The sequence below is a fragment of the Ursus maritimus genome, unplaced genomic scaffold (assembly GCF_017311325.1).
Source record: "Ursus maritimus isolate PB19 unplaced genomic scaffold, ASM1731132v1 scaffold_35, whole genome shotgun sequence".
NCBI lineage: Eukaryota > Metazoa > Chordata > Mammalia > Carnivora > Ursidae > Ursus > Ursus maritimus.
This window is the reverse complement of record NW_024426119.1, coordinates 11,687,383-11,703,896: the sequence shown is the minus strand read 5'-3', so window position 1 is coordinate 11,703,896 and position 16,514 is coordinate 11,687,383. Positions and strand designations below refer to the sequence as shown.

At 40.2% G+C, this 16,514-nt stretch overlaps 1 protein-coding gene across 2 annotated transcripts; it reads left to right on the top strand.

The window, feature by feature from the left end:
* Positions 1–289: 289 nt before the first annotated feature.
* Positions 290–15,165, top strand: LACTB (lactamase beta). 2 transcript variants are annotated; one of them, XR_005831953.1, is made up of 6 exons: positions 290–667; positions 1,136–1,202; positions 2,684–2,874; positions 3,383–3,734; positions 4,912–5,073; positions 14,385–14,522. XR_005831953.1 is itself a non-coding variant. In XM_040620542.1 (6 exons), exons 1-6 carry the CDS (start codon positions 305–307, stop codon positions 14,914–14,916), a joined length of 1,671 nt encoding a protein of 556 aa, XP_040476476.1. In that variant the 5' UTR covers positions 290–304; the 3' UTR covers positions 14,917–15,165. The 2 variants fall into 2 exon arrangements, 1 of the variants encoding a protein (XP_040476476.1); XM_040620542.1 differs by having other exon boundaries at positions 4,908–5,073; positions 14,385–15,165.
* The last annotated feature ends 1,349 nt before the right edge of the window (positions 15,166–16,514 follow it).

Below are 16,514 nucleotides of genomic sequence, written 5' to 3'. Positions count from 1 at the left end.
TACTCCCATTGGGATGGCAACTGGGAAGGCTTCTCTGAGGAGGTGACACTTGATCGGAGCAGAGGCAGAGGGGAGAAAAGTAGTGTAGAGTAAGATGAAGAAACATCAAGAACGCGATAAGGCAAGGAGAGGAAGGGAAAAGAGGAAGGGCTCGATGCGATCGACGCTCCGGCATCCGGCGTCGACTGCTAAGGTCTGCGCGCGGTCCCCACCCCCTGCCTTCCCCTGTCTCCTCCCCTCCCCGCGCCTCCACCGCCCGCCCGTCCTGCACGAGCTCTGAGGCTGCCGGCTCGCGGCAGACGCCATGTACCGGCTCCTGTCAGCCGTGACGGCCCGGCCTGCGACCCCCGGGGGCTGGGCCTGGGGCCGCGGGCGGCGCGGGGCACACCAGCGCTCCGGGCTGCCGCCGCTCGGCCCCGGCTGGGTTGGGGGTCTCGGGCTGGGGCTGGGGCTGGCACTCGGGGTGAAGCTGGCGGGCGGGCTGAGGGGCGCGGCCCCCGCGCAGCCCCCAGCAGCCCCCGACCCCGAGGCGTCGCCCCAGGCCGAACCGCTGCTGCCGCAGGAGCAGCCCCTCGCTCCGTGGTCCGCCCAGACCCCGATGCCGCCCCCCTCCCGGCGCTTCGCCAGAGCCATCGACAGCAGCCGCGACCTGCTGCACCGGATCAAGGTGCGGAGACGCGGGCGTAGGCGGCAGGCCAGCGCCGAACCGCCCGCGTCCGCTCGGAACGGGGCCCTTCGGTGGTCATCTCCCGGGCCCGAGCGGACCCCACCTCTGGCGGTGGCATGCCCGCGGCCGGCTTCCGAGAAGGACTTCCCGTTCCCCGACCGCCCGGCCACGGTCAAAACCTCCTGCGGGTTGCCCAAGTCGGGGCGGAGGTCACACCGCCCGCCTCGGGAACCTCCCCTTCGCCCTCAGTGCAGACCAGGCACGCCTCTCATCGTTAGTGCCGGGCCTGGCGGGGCCGAGGTGGGCGGGGCCCTGGCGGAGGGAGGGGCGGGGCCCGGGCGGAGGGAGGGGCGGGGCCCGGGCGGAGGGAGGGGCGGGGCCCCGGGAAGGCCCGGGAGCTGGGCGGGGAGTTGTGCGAAGCTTTTTTGCTGGTCCTTGAACTGTCTGTCCTTTCCCCTTCGCTCGTAGGATGAGGTGGGCGCCCCCGGCATAGTGGTCGGAGTCTCTGTAGATGGAAAAGAAGTCTGGTCAGAAGGTGGGCTCAGAAAAGTGTTATTTACTGGCTTGTTTTGTCCCAGTCGATGAATGAAATTTTGATGTTTTACTGCTAGGAGTGGGTGGCGTGAAATGTTCAGGTTTCGTAAAGCCATACATACTATAGAGAAAACATGTCTAACAGAATAAAGAATCGGGCTTTCTGTAAACAGCAAGATTGAAATGTGACCCTTGGAGTCTTAAAGATGGCTCGTTTCTAAGGACTGGATTTATTGTTCTGAAAGTTGTATATTGAACAGTCTGTTACCTGCGTGTTTGTAGATGACCCTTACCGCTAGGTCAAATGTCAGAAGTTTGTTTTCTTGTTTAATCAACAATTTAATTAACAACTTATTGCGTCCCCTATTCTGTAAAATGCCCTGTACCAAGAACTAGGGCCATTCATGATTCCTTGTCCTTAATGAGTGTACGATCTCCTTTATTACTTTTTTTTTTTTTTTACCGGGCAGTGTCAGCTGTTTTTTTCAAACCAAAAGGTAGAAGCTTTGGGAAAGAGATTTCTAATCATTTTATGATAATTTTATCAAAACATATTTTATAATTTGATTTACTTACCCATTGCACACAAATAGGGTCCCAGGTTTATAGGAACCCTACTTTTAGAACATGTTTCAGACATCATTTAAAGGAATTAGTACTTTTAAAAGAAGTTGATAGGAGCAATAAGGTTTTGAATTTAAAGAAAAACGATTCTTCCCCCAAGTATAAGTATAGCCTAGTCAGCATACCCAATTTATGAAAAATACTGTAATCAAAAATTACATAAATGTCGGCTTTATGGGTGAGGGCTTTGTTTTTCTGCAAATATTTTTCAGCATAATCTTTATTTACAGTTTAAAAACAATCATTGTATACCTTTTCGTTCTTTTTAGATCTCAGGTCTTATCACTTAGATTTTCACACTCTCAGCCTTCAGGAGATGAAACCAGACTTTTAAAAAATTCTCTAGGAGCTTTGAATTAATAGTCCTTCTTCTTCTGGTTTGCATCTGAGGTAACCTAGATTGGTTATCTAGATTGGGTTTCCAGGACACCTTTTCACATTAACTTTTATTGGGTGGTTATTTTAAGCAATCCAGTGGAAATTCAAAAGTAAATATAATCTGAAGAACAATGATGTTTTCTTTAAAGAACATAGAATAACTTAATGTAAAATGTGGGATAACTAATTGTCTAGATAAACTAAGAAAAAATAGTATCTGAACCAGATAGAAAATTACTATTGTGCACAGAGTGCAATTTCGATTTAGTTATAAAATTACGTTGTTAGGCTTACTGTTGTCAGAATTACTAAGACTCTCATTCACTCTTAATTAGCTTATAAAAGTGGAATTTCTTTTCCAAAAGATATTCCTTTAGATAAATACATGAGATGTTCTAAGATAGTATTATCTCAGTTTTTGAAGACTCCTTTGACCATGAAGCCTGTTATTAGTGACTTTTTGCTTTTCTTTTTCTAAAGGCTTAGGTTATGCTGATGTTGAGAACCGTGTACCATGCAAGCCAGAGACCGTTATGAGAATTGCCAGTATCAGCAAAAGCCTTACCATGGTTGCTCTTGCCAAACTGTGGGAAGCCGGGAAACTGGATCTTGACATTCCAGTACAACATTATGTTCCTGAATTCCCAGAAAAAGAATATGAAGGTGAAAAGGTAATAAAACTCACAGTTCATTTTACTGACGACATCTTAAATGGTTTAAAAGGCTTCATAAGATTCTTTGGTTTGTTTTTAACTATTGTTAATGGGTTAAAGGGTTTTTTTTAATTCAGGTGATAATCGATTGGGTATTTCTCTGAAACTTAAAGCTGAAGATGTGTATGGGACACATTTTTCCAGCAGCAGTTTAAAATGGAAAATATTACTGAGGCATGATTCCAAGGCCACTAACTTTTTTTTTTTTTAAGATTTTATTAATTTGAGAGAGAGAGTGAGCGAGAGAGAGAGAGAACACAAGCGGGGAGGGAGGGGCAGAGGGAGAGGGAGAAGCAGACTCCTTGCTGAGCAGGGAGTCTGACATGGGGCAGATCCCACATGGGGCTCAATTCCTGCGGGACTTGAGGACCATGACCTGAGACTAAAGGCAGATGCTTAACTGACTGGGCCACCCAGGTGCCCCTATAACTTTTTATTAATTGAAATTCCATATTTTTACAATTAGGTTTCTGTCACAACAAGATTACTGATTTCCCATTTAAGTGGAATTCGTCATTATGAAAAGGACATGAAAAAGGTGAAAGAAGAGAAAGCTTACAAAGCCTTGAAGATGATGAAAGGGACCATGGAATCTGACCAAGAAAAAGAGTTCAAAGAAAAAGGAGGCAAAAGTAATGAAAAGAGTGACTTTGTTAAAACTAAGATAGAGCAAGATACTGATGCCAAAGGCCGGAACTTAAAACCTGGCAAGAAAAAGAATGATTTTGAACAAGGCGAGTTGTATTTGAAAGAAAAGTTTGAGAATTCAATTGAATCACTAAGATTATTTAAAAATGACCCATTGTTCTTTAAACCTGGTGAGTGTTAATTCCTTCTCTTAACAAAGTCATCATTATTAAAGTATTAATTTTCAGAAAATCTGAAATGATCCCATCCCGAGGGCATTGGGTGTGGTTGACGCTTGTGGCGTGGGTTTTGCTGTCAGTCCAATGTGTGCCTTGTCTGCAGTTCTTGACGAAGCCAAGCGTCCAGGTAGCCAGTTGTTTAGATTTAGCCTCAGCGTTCATTTAGTGGGTTTTCCAGATCAAGCTGTTTGTGGAAAATTATGGAGAAATGTTGTAATAAGTGTTTTTCAAATAAAATCTGGACTAAGGAGGGCATGATAAAATATTGCTATTATGTCAGTATTTAGTGTTTAATTTAGTATTTAAATTGCTCAATTTATTGTGTGCCTTCATTCCTTAAAGAAGTTGGTTTTTATCAACTTAATTTTATTTCCTAAAAGCTGATCTATAAAAATATTTTTTAACATATTTTTTGGTATGATGCCCACCAAAACCACTTTAGTATCTTTCAATTTACCATAGGTTTATGTACTTGTATTCCATTTTCATTTTAAAAGTTTTTACTATGAATAGATATAGGTGTAATTAATAAGGGCAAAGGAATATATTTATGGATTTTGTCTTAAAATATAAGGTTCCAGTTATTAGTACAGATCACACACTCTGTGTTTCCAGAATCCCGAATGATATAACGGTATGTATTTGAAGTAGTATCTATATTTGAATATGTATTTGTATTTTAATATATATTTGAAACAGAGTTTTTATACCTACATATACTTTATTAAAATGGGCATGTGCACAACTAATTTATGCCTTAAACAATGAGTTTTGGCTGTATTAAGAATAAGCCCATTAACTCAAGAAATCAGATTTGCTTTTCTTTCCCTTCCTATTTTGGTACCAGTTTGAAGGGTTTTAGTTTAGTTTTGAGATAGTATTTATTTGCTTATTTCATTATCATGGAAAGGAGTAGATTCATATGCTGATTATCATTAAATCATGGAATAAGCAGGGCCCTTGCCAAGTTGACTAAGTTTATTAATACGTCATCCATGATCTGTTTCTAAATGCTGAAGTAAAAAGGTGAGAGTCTGTCAGTTTTCAGTGGGAAGTATTTTACATGTTTTTAAATAATAATGAAGCGTTTTCTTTTCTTTCCCCCCTTTGCACTGATGTCTCAAGGTAGTCAGTTTTTGTATTCAACTTTTGGCTATACCCTACTGGCAGCCATAGTAGAAAGAGCTTCAGGATATAAATATTTGGATTATATGCAGAAAATATTCCATGACTTGGACATGCTGACGACTGTGCAGGAGGAAAATGAGCCAGTGATTTATAATAGAGCAAGGTAAATGATACCTTTGGTGTGTCTTGCTATATTACATAACACTGTGTTGTTTATTGAAAGTCAAACTTTCCTTGTCTCCATTCCAAAATCACACTCGCCACATTTGGAGAGCTTTCCTACATGTCTGTTTTTCCGTGAGGGAATTGAATGTATTTGCAAAGTACTCCAGGATCCTTTCATCCTTGGATGAAAGACAGCAATAATAATTTAAACTCATGCACAATTAAACCAAAATTGTTCCTATCATGGGTATCTATAATTTGTTCTTCCATCATCCCTTTTTTAATGTTGTAGCTAATACTTTATATTTATTATTTTTAAAAGTTTTTTTAAATTTTTGAAATGATTTAATTCTTAAATTATAAGACTAAATACAAAGAATTCCCATATACCCTTCACCCAGATTCCCCAAATGTTATCCTTTTACCACATTTGCTTTATCTGTTATTTTTTTCTCAACCGTTTGGAAATAAGTTGCAGACACGGTACCCCTTTACCCATAAGTAATTTGTGTTTTTTAAAAATAAGGACATTCAGGAAACTAATATCAGCACAGTACTTATATCAAATCTATAGACCATGTTCAAATTTTGCCAGTTCTTCCAATAATGTCCTTCATAGCAAAAGAAAAGGAAAACAAAAATCTGGTTCAAGATCTAGTCCAGGATCATACATTACATTTAGTTGTCACGTCTCTCAGAGGTCACATGAAGCCGGTTTATCCCATTATTGGTGGTGGTGATTTAATGGTTTTGTAGCAGTGGTACCTGCTAGGTTTACCACCTGTAAAAGTTTGAGTCATTTCATTGAAATGTATCAAACTAAAATTTTATCATAATTTTTTCTAGTGATTTGTAAAAAGGGCGTTGGGAGAGAATTTTGAGACTAATGACTATTATGAGTTCTATGGTTATGTTTTCCATTTTACCAAATAATAAATTTGGTTCATTAGAAAGGTAAGGCATTTAACAAATCAACTGTTACTTTTACTTTGCATATTTTTCTTAGTACATGCTTTGCAAATGGCTAAATGGTATTTGAAATAGATGAAATTGTGGGATTATTTTAGCTTTATCTTCTTATCCCTGTATTAGTTTTGTTCAGTCTTCTGTTATATTTAGTTAAATTACCATTTTTAAATTACCAGTTTATTTAAAAGGATTAAATATGCATTGCAAATCAGCCTGAGTTTTTTTGGACCTAAAAGAAATTAGGTTAGTAGCAAGCAATGAATTTTAATTTTAAAATGGCCTGTAGTTCTCAACCACTTCAATTAGTGTTTATTATTTTTAGGTCCAACATTACGTTCCACTGGAAAGCATAAGAAAAATTGACAAATACCAGAGGTTGCCAATTGAATCTAAAAAAGATTCTCTAGTAATGATGGCATGGATGCATGACCTTATTTTGATTTAGACCTAGGTGTTTGATAATGAATGCCTATACTTATATGTAAGGGAGAGAACATGACATATAATCACTGAGCTGCTTTTCTCAACTGAAAATTAAGACTCTTTGAATATACAGAACTTCAAGGCAGTTTGCTCTTTTCTTAATGAGTAATTTTACAAAAATCAAAATGTGGCATATGATGGTGAGTTAATTTCATCTTATTTCCCATTCTTTGAAGAAATAAAAAGGCAGTGGGTTCCCATTTCTTCTGTTAAAGGTTCCTATCAGCTCTGAGTTTGATTGATTTGAAAGTACCCACTGGTGCTAAAGGGGTAGTTGATTCATTTTAGTTATATTATATGGACTGCTGAAAAAGGGCACTAAAAAAAGAAAGAATGTCATCTGTGAAAATGGTCTGTCCACTTGCTTCATCTTTATTTTACTTGATGCAATATCTACTTGGGCCTCTAAAACTCAACTCTGATTCTTTTTTTTTTTTTTGTTAATAATTATTTTAAAAGAACTTAAAGGCACCAGCTTTTTAAGGGAGTTCAGAGAGTAAAGGGAAACCTCAAAGATATATATTTAAAAAAAAAAAACTTAAAGTGAAACTTAGTAAATGTGTATGTTTCTGTTAGTTTATGCTTATCATTCTGCAGGAAATAAAATTTCCAGCAATCGTTTGCAGCTTTGTTAGTGTACTCCTTCATAATAATCATAAATTAAGTGTATTTATATTATCCTAACCTAGGGTTTTTAGAGTTATTGTAACCCAAGAGTAAATACTTATCATCGTTTTGCTTCTGTGTGTGTGTGTGTGTGTGTGTGTGTGTGTGTGTGTGTGTGTGTGTTTAAAACGATACATCCCAGTGTCTGTCACCTTTTTAAGGTATTTCTCTAGAATCCTACCCCAAAATACTACTTACATTTCTTTGGCCGGAATTTTAGCAGCAGGCCACACTTAGATGTAAGAGATTCAGAGAAATTAGTTTTTAGCTGGGTACATTGTTGTCCTGAATAAAACTGGGACTTTCTTAAATGGAAGACTAGGAATATTGACTTAGTGTATACAAATAGATATATTGATTCTGTATAACAAGTATATTCTGTATAGGCAAATAAACTGAAATAACCCTTAAAGCAAATACCCATGGGGGAGTGGATTTTTCTTGCCCTGAAGGACACTGTTGATAGGGGAATCCCTAGTCAATGCATTAGCTTATTTTTAGACTTTGTTCATATTTCCTATGTTTGGCACAATACTTGCAACAAAAATCTCTTTTATAATTGGATGGGACCAAAAGCAAATACAGTGGATGTTTTCTGAAGTGTTTGTTGTGTTTTGACAGTATAGATACGGTCTTTACATTCTATTATTATCTTTGTGATTATTATTTATTTTTATTTGCTAAAGTGTCTTCTAAAATTCAGCATTTTTTTTTTAAGATTTTATTTATTTGACAGAGAGAGAGTGCAAAAGCAGGGAGAGTGGGAGGGGGACAAGCAGGCTCCCCACTGAGCAGGGAGCCTGACGTGGGGCTTGATCTCAGGACCCTTGAATCATGACCCAAGCCGAAGGCAGATGCTTAACCACCTGAGCCACCCAGGCGGCCTAAGCATTGTTCTTTATGAAGCTCTTTTCTATGCCATTAGCTGATAGACTCTCTAGTAATAGGTCCAATCCAAATGTTAATGCTAAATGTTAAAGTGGGATTGGTTTTTATTATATGCATTTTAAATTCTGTGGGTTTTTAAACTTCTCATAACAATAAAACACAAACTAGTACATAATTATGTCTAAAGGCATTTAAGAAGCATTGTAAAAATAAAAGTATTTTGAATTTCTAAGTTTGTAGTTGTAGATTTCTGTAGTTATATAGCGTTTTTGTGCAGAATCTAGAGATTCTTAAATAAGAGGCTCTTTGTCATCTGACATCGTTCCATCAGTTATTCAGTTACAGAGATGTCTCAGTAACTTACTCAAGAACTCGTGTCTATATTGCATTATTTTTAGAGCAGAAATTCCTTAAGAATTTGAAATAGTAAACTTATCTTTGAGCTGAACAAAATTATTTTCATGAAAAGCCATTAACTTGTCCTCTGTGAAAAGGAATCAAGAGATTAAAGCCTAGAATTTGTTTATTTAAAGTTTAAAATTCTAGATTGAGGTCCAGAATTCTCCACATTTTTATACTTTAAAGGAAGAATGAAGAGTCCTAATTTCCAGCCTTGATATAAGCGGTTTGGAATGCTTTACTGTTAAAAGAAAGTTACACAAAGCTGATTATCAGCCAAAATATACTGGTAGTTCTCTCCTGGTTTACAAACTTGGAGTTCACTGTAAGAAATATATTTGTCGCAAGAAAATTATTTTTAGAATGAGGTTTCTTTTAGATTTGATTGGCTGGACTTGGAAGTGTAATCAGAATGGGGCACCTGCATGGCTCAGTCAGCTAAGCTTCCGACTCTTGATTTTGGCTCAGGTCATGATCTCACGGTTGTGAGATTGAGCCCATGGTAGGGCTCCGCACTGGGCATATAGCCTGCTTAAGATTATCTCTCTCCCTTTGTCTGTCCCCTGCTCTCCCTCCCTCTAAAAAAAAACAACATGTGTAATAAGAGTTCAGACAGAAAGTAGCGAGGACCTAAAATATGGGAGAGGCCATAGGAATGAAGGAAGGGAAAAAGGTAAGTCACGAAGCAAAGGTTGAAAAATAGGATTTAGCATCTTGATGGATGTGAGATTTGAGGGCAAGAGAGTCAACCACGGTTTTAATGGAGAGGAGAAATATGAGAAGAATGTTTGAAAGAGATTAGTTTTAGACCTGTTCATTTTGAGGGGCACCTAGGTGGCTCAGTCAGTTGGGCGTCCAACTCAGTCCCGGCTCAGGTCTTGATTTTGGGGTCATGAGTTCAAGCCCTGAGTGGGGCTCTATGCTGGGGATGGAGCCTAAAAAAAAAAAAAAAAAAGGCAAGTTTATTTTGAGAAATGAGAAGAGCACACACATATCCAGTCATTGGTTCTCATAAGAACCTATTACGATTCTCAGTGGGCTTTTTTTTTATTTTTAAATCCTCAAAGCACATACCTTTGGCCACTCTTCACTCAGTATTATGACTTGGACTTTTAGGGGACATATAAGATTCTTGAAGGAAGAAAGTGATTTTTCAAATTATATATGCCCACAGCCCTCCAAAGTTATGAATTTTGAGGGAAGGGTACAGTTTTGAGAGAGAGAGAGAGAGAGAGAGAAGGCCCACAGGTGATTCTGATAAACAACTTTCCTGCCCTTCTCCAAAACCAGATTTGAGAATTATTAATGCTAGTAGAAAATCTGATCATAATTTGGAACAGTGGTTGTGGTACTGATGCAGATCTGTAGTTTTCTCTGCAGAAGAGAAGACCTGGGGAGGGGGGCTGCAGTGATTGGAGGGATGTAGGAAATCATAGGATTGATATTAGAAGTGAGAGCTCAGGGCAGCAGACTGGCCCAAGGTTGGGTATCAAGGAAGTGTTGGTTAACAGTGCTGCAGGAGGCAGATAGGGTATCGACTATACAAGGGAATTGGAAGAGCCTTGAAAACCCACAAGAGGGCTGTTTAGTGATGGGGAAGCCAGATTTTAAGGAGTTGAATGACTAGAGAGGGTGAGTGCCTGGAAACAAGGTGTGGGCTGTTCTGTGTAGTTTGGCAGTAAATGAGGAGGGAGAAAGGACGGGCAGCTGGAAGCTATAACAAGGGTAAAAAGTTGTTGTTTTCCTTAGGATACAGAAAACATAGAGCATTTTGTTAACTGAGGTAAAGGAGTCAAATCTTCTAGCATGGCACAGAAAGTTCTTCGTGGCCGGTCTCCTGTCCATTCCTCCAGCATCACCTTCTACCTCTTATCCCCTCAACCTATAGCCAAACGGAACTACTTCGCTCCCCAGCTTGGCCTCTGTAACCAGCCATCTGAACAAGGGTCCAGGGTCCAGCGGTATTGACATCACCTGGGATCTTGTTAGAATTGCAGAATTACATGCCCCCTTCCCGGACCTAATGAAGCTGAATCTGCACTTTAACACAATCTCCAGGTGGTTTATATAGTGCTTTGCAATTTAGAACTGTCTGACCAGACTGTTAGCGCCTAGAAAGCAGCTACAGTGTATGGTTTAACTAGTCCCTCCAGTGCCTTGCAAGGTGTCTCCATTAAATATTTGGCCGACAAGTGATGCTTTCATGTTTGAACATTTTTTAATTTTTTAAAAAAATTTATTTATTTGAGAGAGATGGAGAGCATGAGCTGGGGGAGGGGCAAAGGGAGAGGAGAAGCAGACTCCCCGCTGAGTGCAGAGCCTGCCGTGGGGCTTGATCCCAGCATCCTGAGAGCATGACCTGAGCCAAAGTCGGACGCTTAACCCAGGCACCCCTAAACATGTTTAATGAGCACTTGATGGACAGCAGGTACTGTTCTAGGCTGGGGAGTCGTCAAGGAGCAAGATCGGTCAGGTTCCTGCCCTATGACACTTAACATTCTATGGGAGGAGACAAACATGTAAACTAAGAAGTTCAGATACTGATATGAAGAAAATAAAACAAAGCAATGTTATATAGAGTAACGGGGAGAGAATGTAAGCGTTCAAGTAGACGTGACTGATGAGGAGCCAAATTGCCTTGTTGCAAGTACAGAAATACGTCTGGCAGGAAAAGAAGGCAAGATGCTGTAAGTGATGAGATCAGAGAGGTAGGGGCTAAATTGCACTGGACAGTGAATCTCAATGCCATTAGATCCCCTGCCCCTTAATTTAACAAATATTTTATACATCCTTTAGTTTCTTGAAATGCTCTATATGGTTATATGATCTATACTCACTACTCTTAACTAAAATAAAATATAAGGGGCACCTGGGTGGCTCTGTTGGTTAAGTGTCTGCCTTCGGCTCAGGTCATGATCCCAGGGTCTTGGGATGGAGTCCCGCACCAGCCTCCCTACTCAGCGTGGAGTCTGCTGCTGCTTCTCCTGCGTCCTGCTTCTGCTCCTGCTCATGCTCTCTCACTTTCTCTGTAAAATAAAAATCTTTAAAAAAAATTTTTTTAAATAAAAGAAATATAATTTATAATAAATTATAGATATTTTGGTATGTTAAAGTTTACTCACAACATTAGAAGACATGATAAAATCAGATGCAACTTAAGACTTAAAGTATCACAAACGTAACAACTATAAATGCAGACAAATGCAGGTGTATCGTATCGGTGCTTCTACCCATGCCTTGGTGGCCGCCTCTAGCTGTGAGCAAAATAAAATGCAGTCTTTCTTCAGTTTTCACGATGGTTACTTTCAAGAAAAAGTTATTGTAGAATAAAAATGTCCAAAAAGTGCTTTGTGCTTGTGTGTAAAATGGAGAGGGTTCTAGTCTCAGCTCATTATAAACAGATATTTTACTTACATGAGTACCCGGTAGGATAGTTGAAGGTCTTCCACGGTAAGGGAGAATACACTACTGTGTGGGACTTTTCCACACATCCTAGGACGTTTAGGACCCTTGAGCCCCCGACCACTAAATGTCAGTAAGAGCTCTCTAGTTTTGTGACACATAAAAAAATGTCTCCAAAAATTTCCCTTAGGGAGTTGGTACTGCCTTTGTTGAAGACCATTGATTGTGTTGTAGGCCATCGTAAGAAATTTGAGTTTTGTCCTCAATGGTGGTAACCATTGGAAGGTTTCAAATAGATGGAAGAAGGTTAAGACACAATCTCAGGCTTCAGCATGGAGAATGGACAGCAAGGAGATAAAATGATCTAGGAAGTGTAAGTGGTGGAACAAGGTTGTAGAGGCAAAAAGGCCGTCAGGGATGCAGGTGGTAGAATTAGTCATAAAAACAATAGGAAATTTTCTTAAGTGACTTGAGAGAAGGAAAAAAGAATGCATGATAATGTAAATACATTTTAAGATAGAGATGGGAGTTTGAGGCCATCTAAAGCATCTAAAGTACGCTGGAATCTTCTCAGTAAAACAAGGGATGTAGTTGTCTGCCCGCTGGCCAGAGGTGGGGTGGAGGACTGGGGGAGATTGGCAATAGCTATTGGGAAGAATATACCAGGGAATAACCAGGAAAAGACTGAGATTTAGTAGCAGCAGTGAAGACCCTTAGCAAAAGTATGAATTGATACCAGTCAGCTTTGTTATGTGAATATCTGCAGCTTTTCTCCAGATAAGGAACCAAAGAAAGAGATACCTAGATTTATTCAGGATTGGCAGATTGGTGTACTGTCGGGTCAGAAGAGTGAGGAACCCACAGCTGAAACAGTTCAGGCTAGAGCTAGTTCACTTGGGTGAAATCAGGAACTAGAAGACCTGGGAAATTGGGAAGAGTCAAGGAGAATAGATGGAGGTCACAATGAGGGCAGAGAGCAGGTTCAGTTGGAGAGTTGGCAGGATTGGAAATCCTAGTCCTAGGGAGAGATGTCTGAGTTTGAGACCTTACCCACGAAGTGATTGAAAGCGGTGGTGAGACTCAGTCTGACAGTGCTTACGAACAGCCAAGATGGGACGAAGATGAAGATTGTTACAGGTGGGACAGCACACTGGAAACCTAAGAACACATTTTATTATGCATCTTGAAAGAAAGGATTCTCATGAGCCGCGTTTCGTGTTTGGTTTAATTATTTTGTGATTTCATTTCAGTTACCTCATATTAGAAACCTCATGAAGTCAGGCACTTTGTCTCTTTTGTTGAACCTTTATTTCAGCATTTCAGGCAGTGCCTCCCACATAATGAGTGCTCCATCAATAACTGTTTAATGCATGAGTGAATAACAGCTATCATTTATTCAGTAGCTACCAGAAATATGTAAAGTGGGGGCGCCTGGGTGGCTCAGTCGTTAAGCATCTGCCTTCGGCTCAGGGCGTGATCCCAGGGTCCTGGGATTGAGCCCCGCATCGGGCTCCCTGCTCCGCTGGGAGCCTGCTTCTTCCTCTCCCACTCCCCTGCTTGTGTTCCCTCTCTCGCTGGCTGTCTCTCTCTCTGTCAAATAAATAAGTGAAATCTTAAAAAAAAAGAAAGAAAATATAAAGTGATTGATACACATATTCCTAACTCTACAAAGTAGATATTTTTGTCACCACTTCACAAATTAGGGTGCTGAAGCAGAGAGGCAACAGACACCTGCCACTTACAAGCTGTATGACCTGGGACAAGTTATTTCTAATCTCTGCCTCCGTTTTCTATCTGTGAAATAGAAATTGTCGTGCTACCTACCTCTGAACCTTGTTACAAGAATAAATTAGTTCATCCTGACATGGTTCTTAGAACAATGCCTGGCACGTAGTAAGAACTGTGTAAGTGTTAAATAAAAGAAGCATATTTTACTAGCTAGTAAGGGTGAGTTGGGATTCCAGTGGGTTTGCGAGCTCCAGCTTCCCTCACTACACCAAGAAAGTCCCACGTCACATTATTACACATAGTATTCCTGTTGGCATTTTTAGCCAGGAGATGTAGTCTCCTTACAAATATCAATCTTAAACATCTCAATGTATACTCTCTTAGTTATAAAATTCACACGTGGCACATGATTCACTGAGCCCAAGGACTGGGAATATCTGTCAAACAATAAGTGTTTCTGCATATGCACCAGGCAAATGTATCGTGTGTAATATTAATCATTTCATTTTTACAGGTATTAAAACTTTGATACACCCAAAATGGGCGAGTCATGCCAGTAGGAAAAAAAGCAAAAAACACTTTCTGTGCTTTAATTACTCAATTATTTGTGTTTTTTTTAGCATCTGAATCATACTGAAAATTAATGGTTTCTCAGAATGTATAATCACTACATTGCAACAGCCTGTCTTATGTGCATATTTTCCTATTCGTTATCATATGTAAAGTCCATAATAGACTATGAAGTTTTTAATGACCATTCTTATTTCATTTTAGATTTTATGTTTATAATAAAAAGAGACGTCTTGTCAACACACCATACGTGGATAACTCCTATAAATGGGCTGGTGGTGGATTTCTGTCTACAGTGGGTGACCTTCTGAAATTTGGGAACGCAATGCTGTATGGTTACCAAGTTGGGCTCTTTAAGAACTCACATGAAAATCTTTTACCCGGATATCTCAAGCCAGAAACAATGGTTATGATTTGGACACCAGTCCCCAACACAGAGATGTCTTGGGATAAGGAGGGTAAATACGCAATGGCGTGGGGTGTTGTGGAAAAGAAGCAACTGTACGGTTCTTGTAGAAAGCAGCGGCATTATGCCTCACACACCGGAGGTGCGGTGGGTGCCAGCAGTGTCCTGCTGGTCCTTCCCGAAGAACTGGATGCGGAAGCTATGAACAACAAGGTTCCCCCGAGGGGAGTAGTCGTTTCTATCATATGTAACATGCAATCTGTTGGCCTCAACAGCACTGCTTTAAAGATTGCTCTGGAATTTGATAAAGACAGAGCTGACGTGTCTTAACATCACGGTGCAAAATGAGCTGTTTTCTTGTTGCTGTTGTTTGGAACATTAAAGTCCCAAAATACATGAGATTTTTAAAAATAGATTTGTAATAGAGTATAATTGAATGCAGAGAATTATGTACCTCTAATTGCTTAATTTTGTAATTGTCTTTTATTGTAGGATTAGATCTTTATACTCAGGGAAGTAACTATATTATTTTTTTGGAAAAAAGTGTTAATTCTTGAAATAAAATATTCTGATAAAATATAGTTTTTGAATGTGTAATATAAAGAAAATCTCATTCAACAGGAAACTTCAAATATTGTTATTTTAATATGACAGGAAACAAGTTTATGAGAAATTGTATGTTATCTATTGCAGCTTAAAAGAACAAAGAATCATCTCATGGTTTCCAAGGCTTAGGAATTCAGTCACTTGGCTGGATGCATCTGAGTCCGGTCTGTAATGAGGTTGCAGACAAGATGTTGTGGTCATCCAAAGGCTTCTCGGGGGCTTCAGGAAATGCTTCTAAAATGGCTCACTCACTTGACTGGTGGCAAGTATCAGTCCTCTGGCTTGTGAGTAGCAAGAGGTCTGTTTCCCTCCGTGTGGGCCTCTATATAGGACTACTTGTGTATCTTCATGTCATGTTAATTGGCTTTTCCCGGAGAAGTGATTCGAGACATAGAGAGAGGGGGAGGGCAGGAGAGAGAGCCATGAGCCAGGCAGAAGCCAAAGTCTTTTATAACCTAGCCTCAGAGACCACATACCATCACATTTGCTATAGAATTTAGATCTCACAGACCAACCCTGATAACAGTCTTGGAGGGATTACACAGGGTATGAATGTCTCAAGGTGGGGATCATTGGGGGTCATCTACCACAGTCTGACCTCTGGTCCCCAATGATTAATGTCCTTCCTACCTCTTCCCAAGTTTTCCAGAGATTTCATTCCATTATGGTGTCAGCTCAAGACTACCATGTGAATCAGGTCTAGGTGTGGATGAGCCTCCTTAAGTATAGTGCCTCTTTATCTGAAGTCCTGTGACATAAAGACAAGTTATCTGCTCCCCACATGTGCAACGTACAATGGCACAACATATGCAGTCATTGCTATGGACCCTCCTCTTTTAGAAAGTGGGGAACTGGAAGACGTCCATCAGTCCTAGCAGTTCTGAAATCCAACCAGACACAGGGTGGCAGCTCCTTGATTAGTACTCCAGGCCTGGGGATAATTTTTGGCTCTTGGGCTATGTTCTCCAGACCCTTGGTTCTGCCCTCTGGCTTATTATTTTTTCATGAAAGGTAACATGTGTTTGTAGCTGAGTGGTTTTCTCAGCCTGCTTTCTGCTTGCGTAAGTTTGGAGGGTCAAAGGCCTCTTTTGTACTCTATCTCTCCTTTCAGTTTAAGTAGTGTTTCTGCCAATACCATTTGTTTAAACTTTGTGAGTCTCCTACAAATTTCTTTGGGGTTTGTGTTAGTAAACAAAAAGCATACCACCACATCTCTCCAAAGAAAGCCCTTCTGTAACTTGGGATTCTGCAGATACAATTGGAGAAAACACTTGTTTCTAATAAACCCTATTGTTTATATAGCTCTCAGAGGCACCATCTTG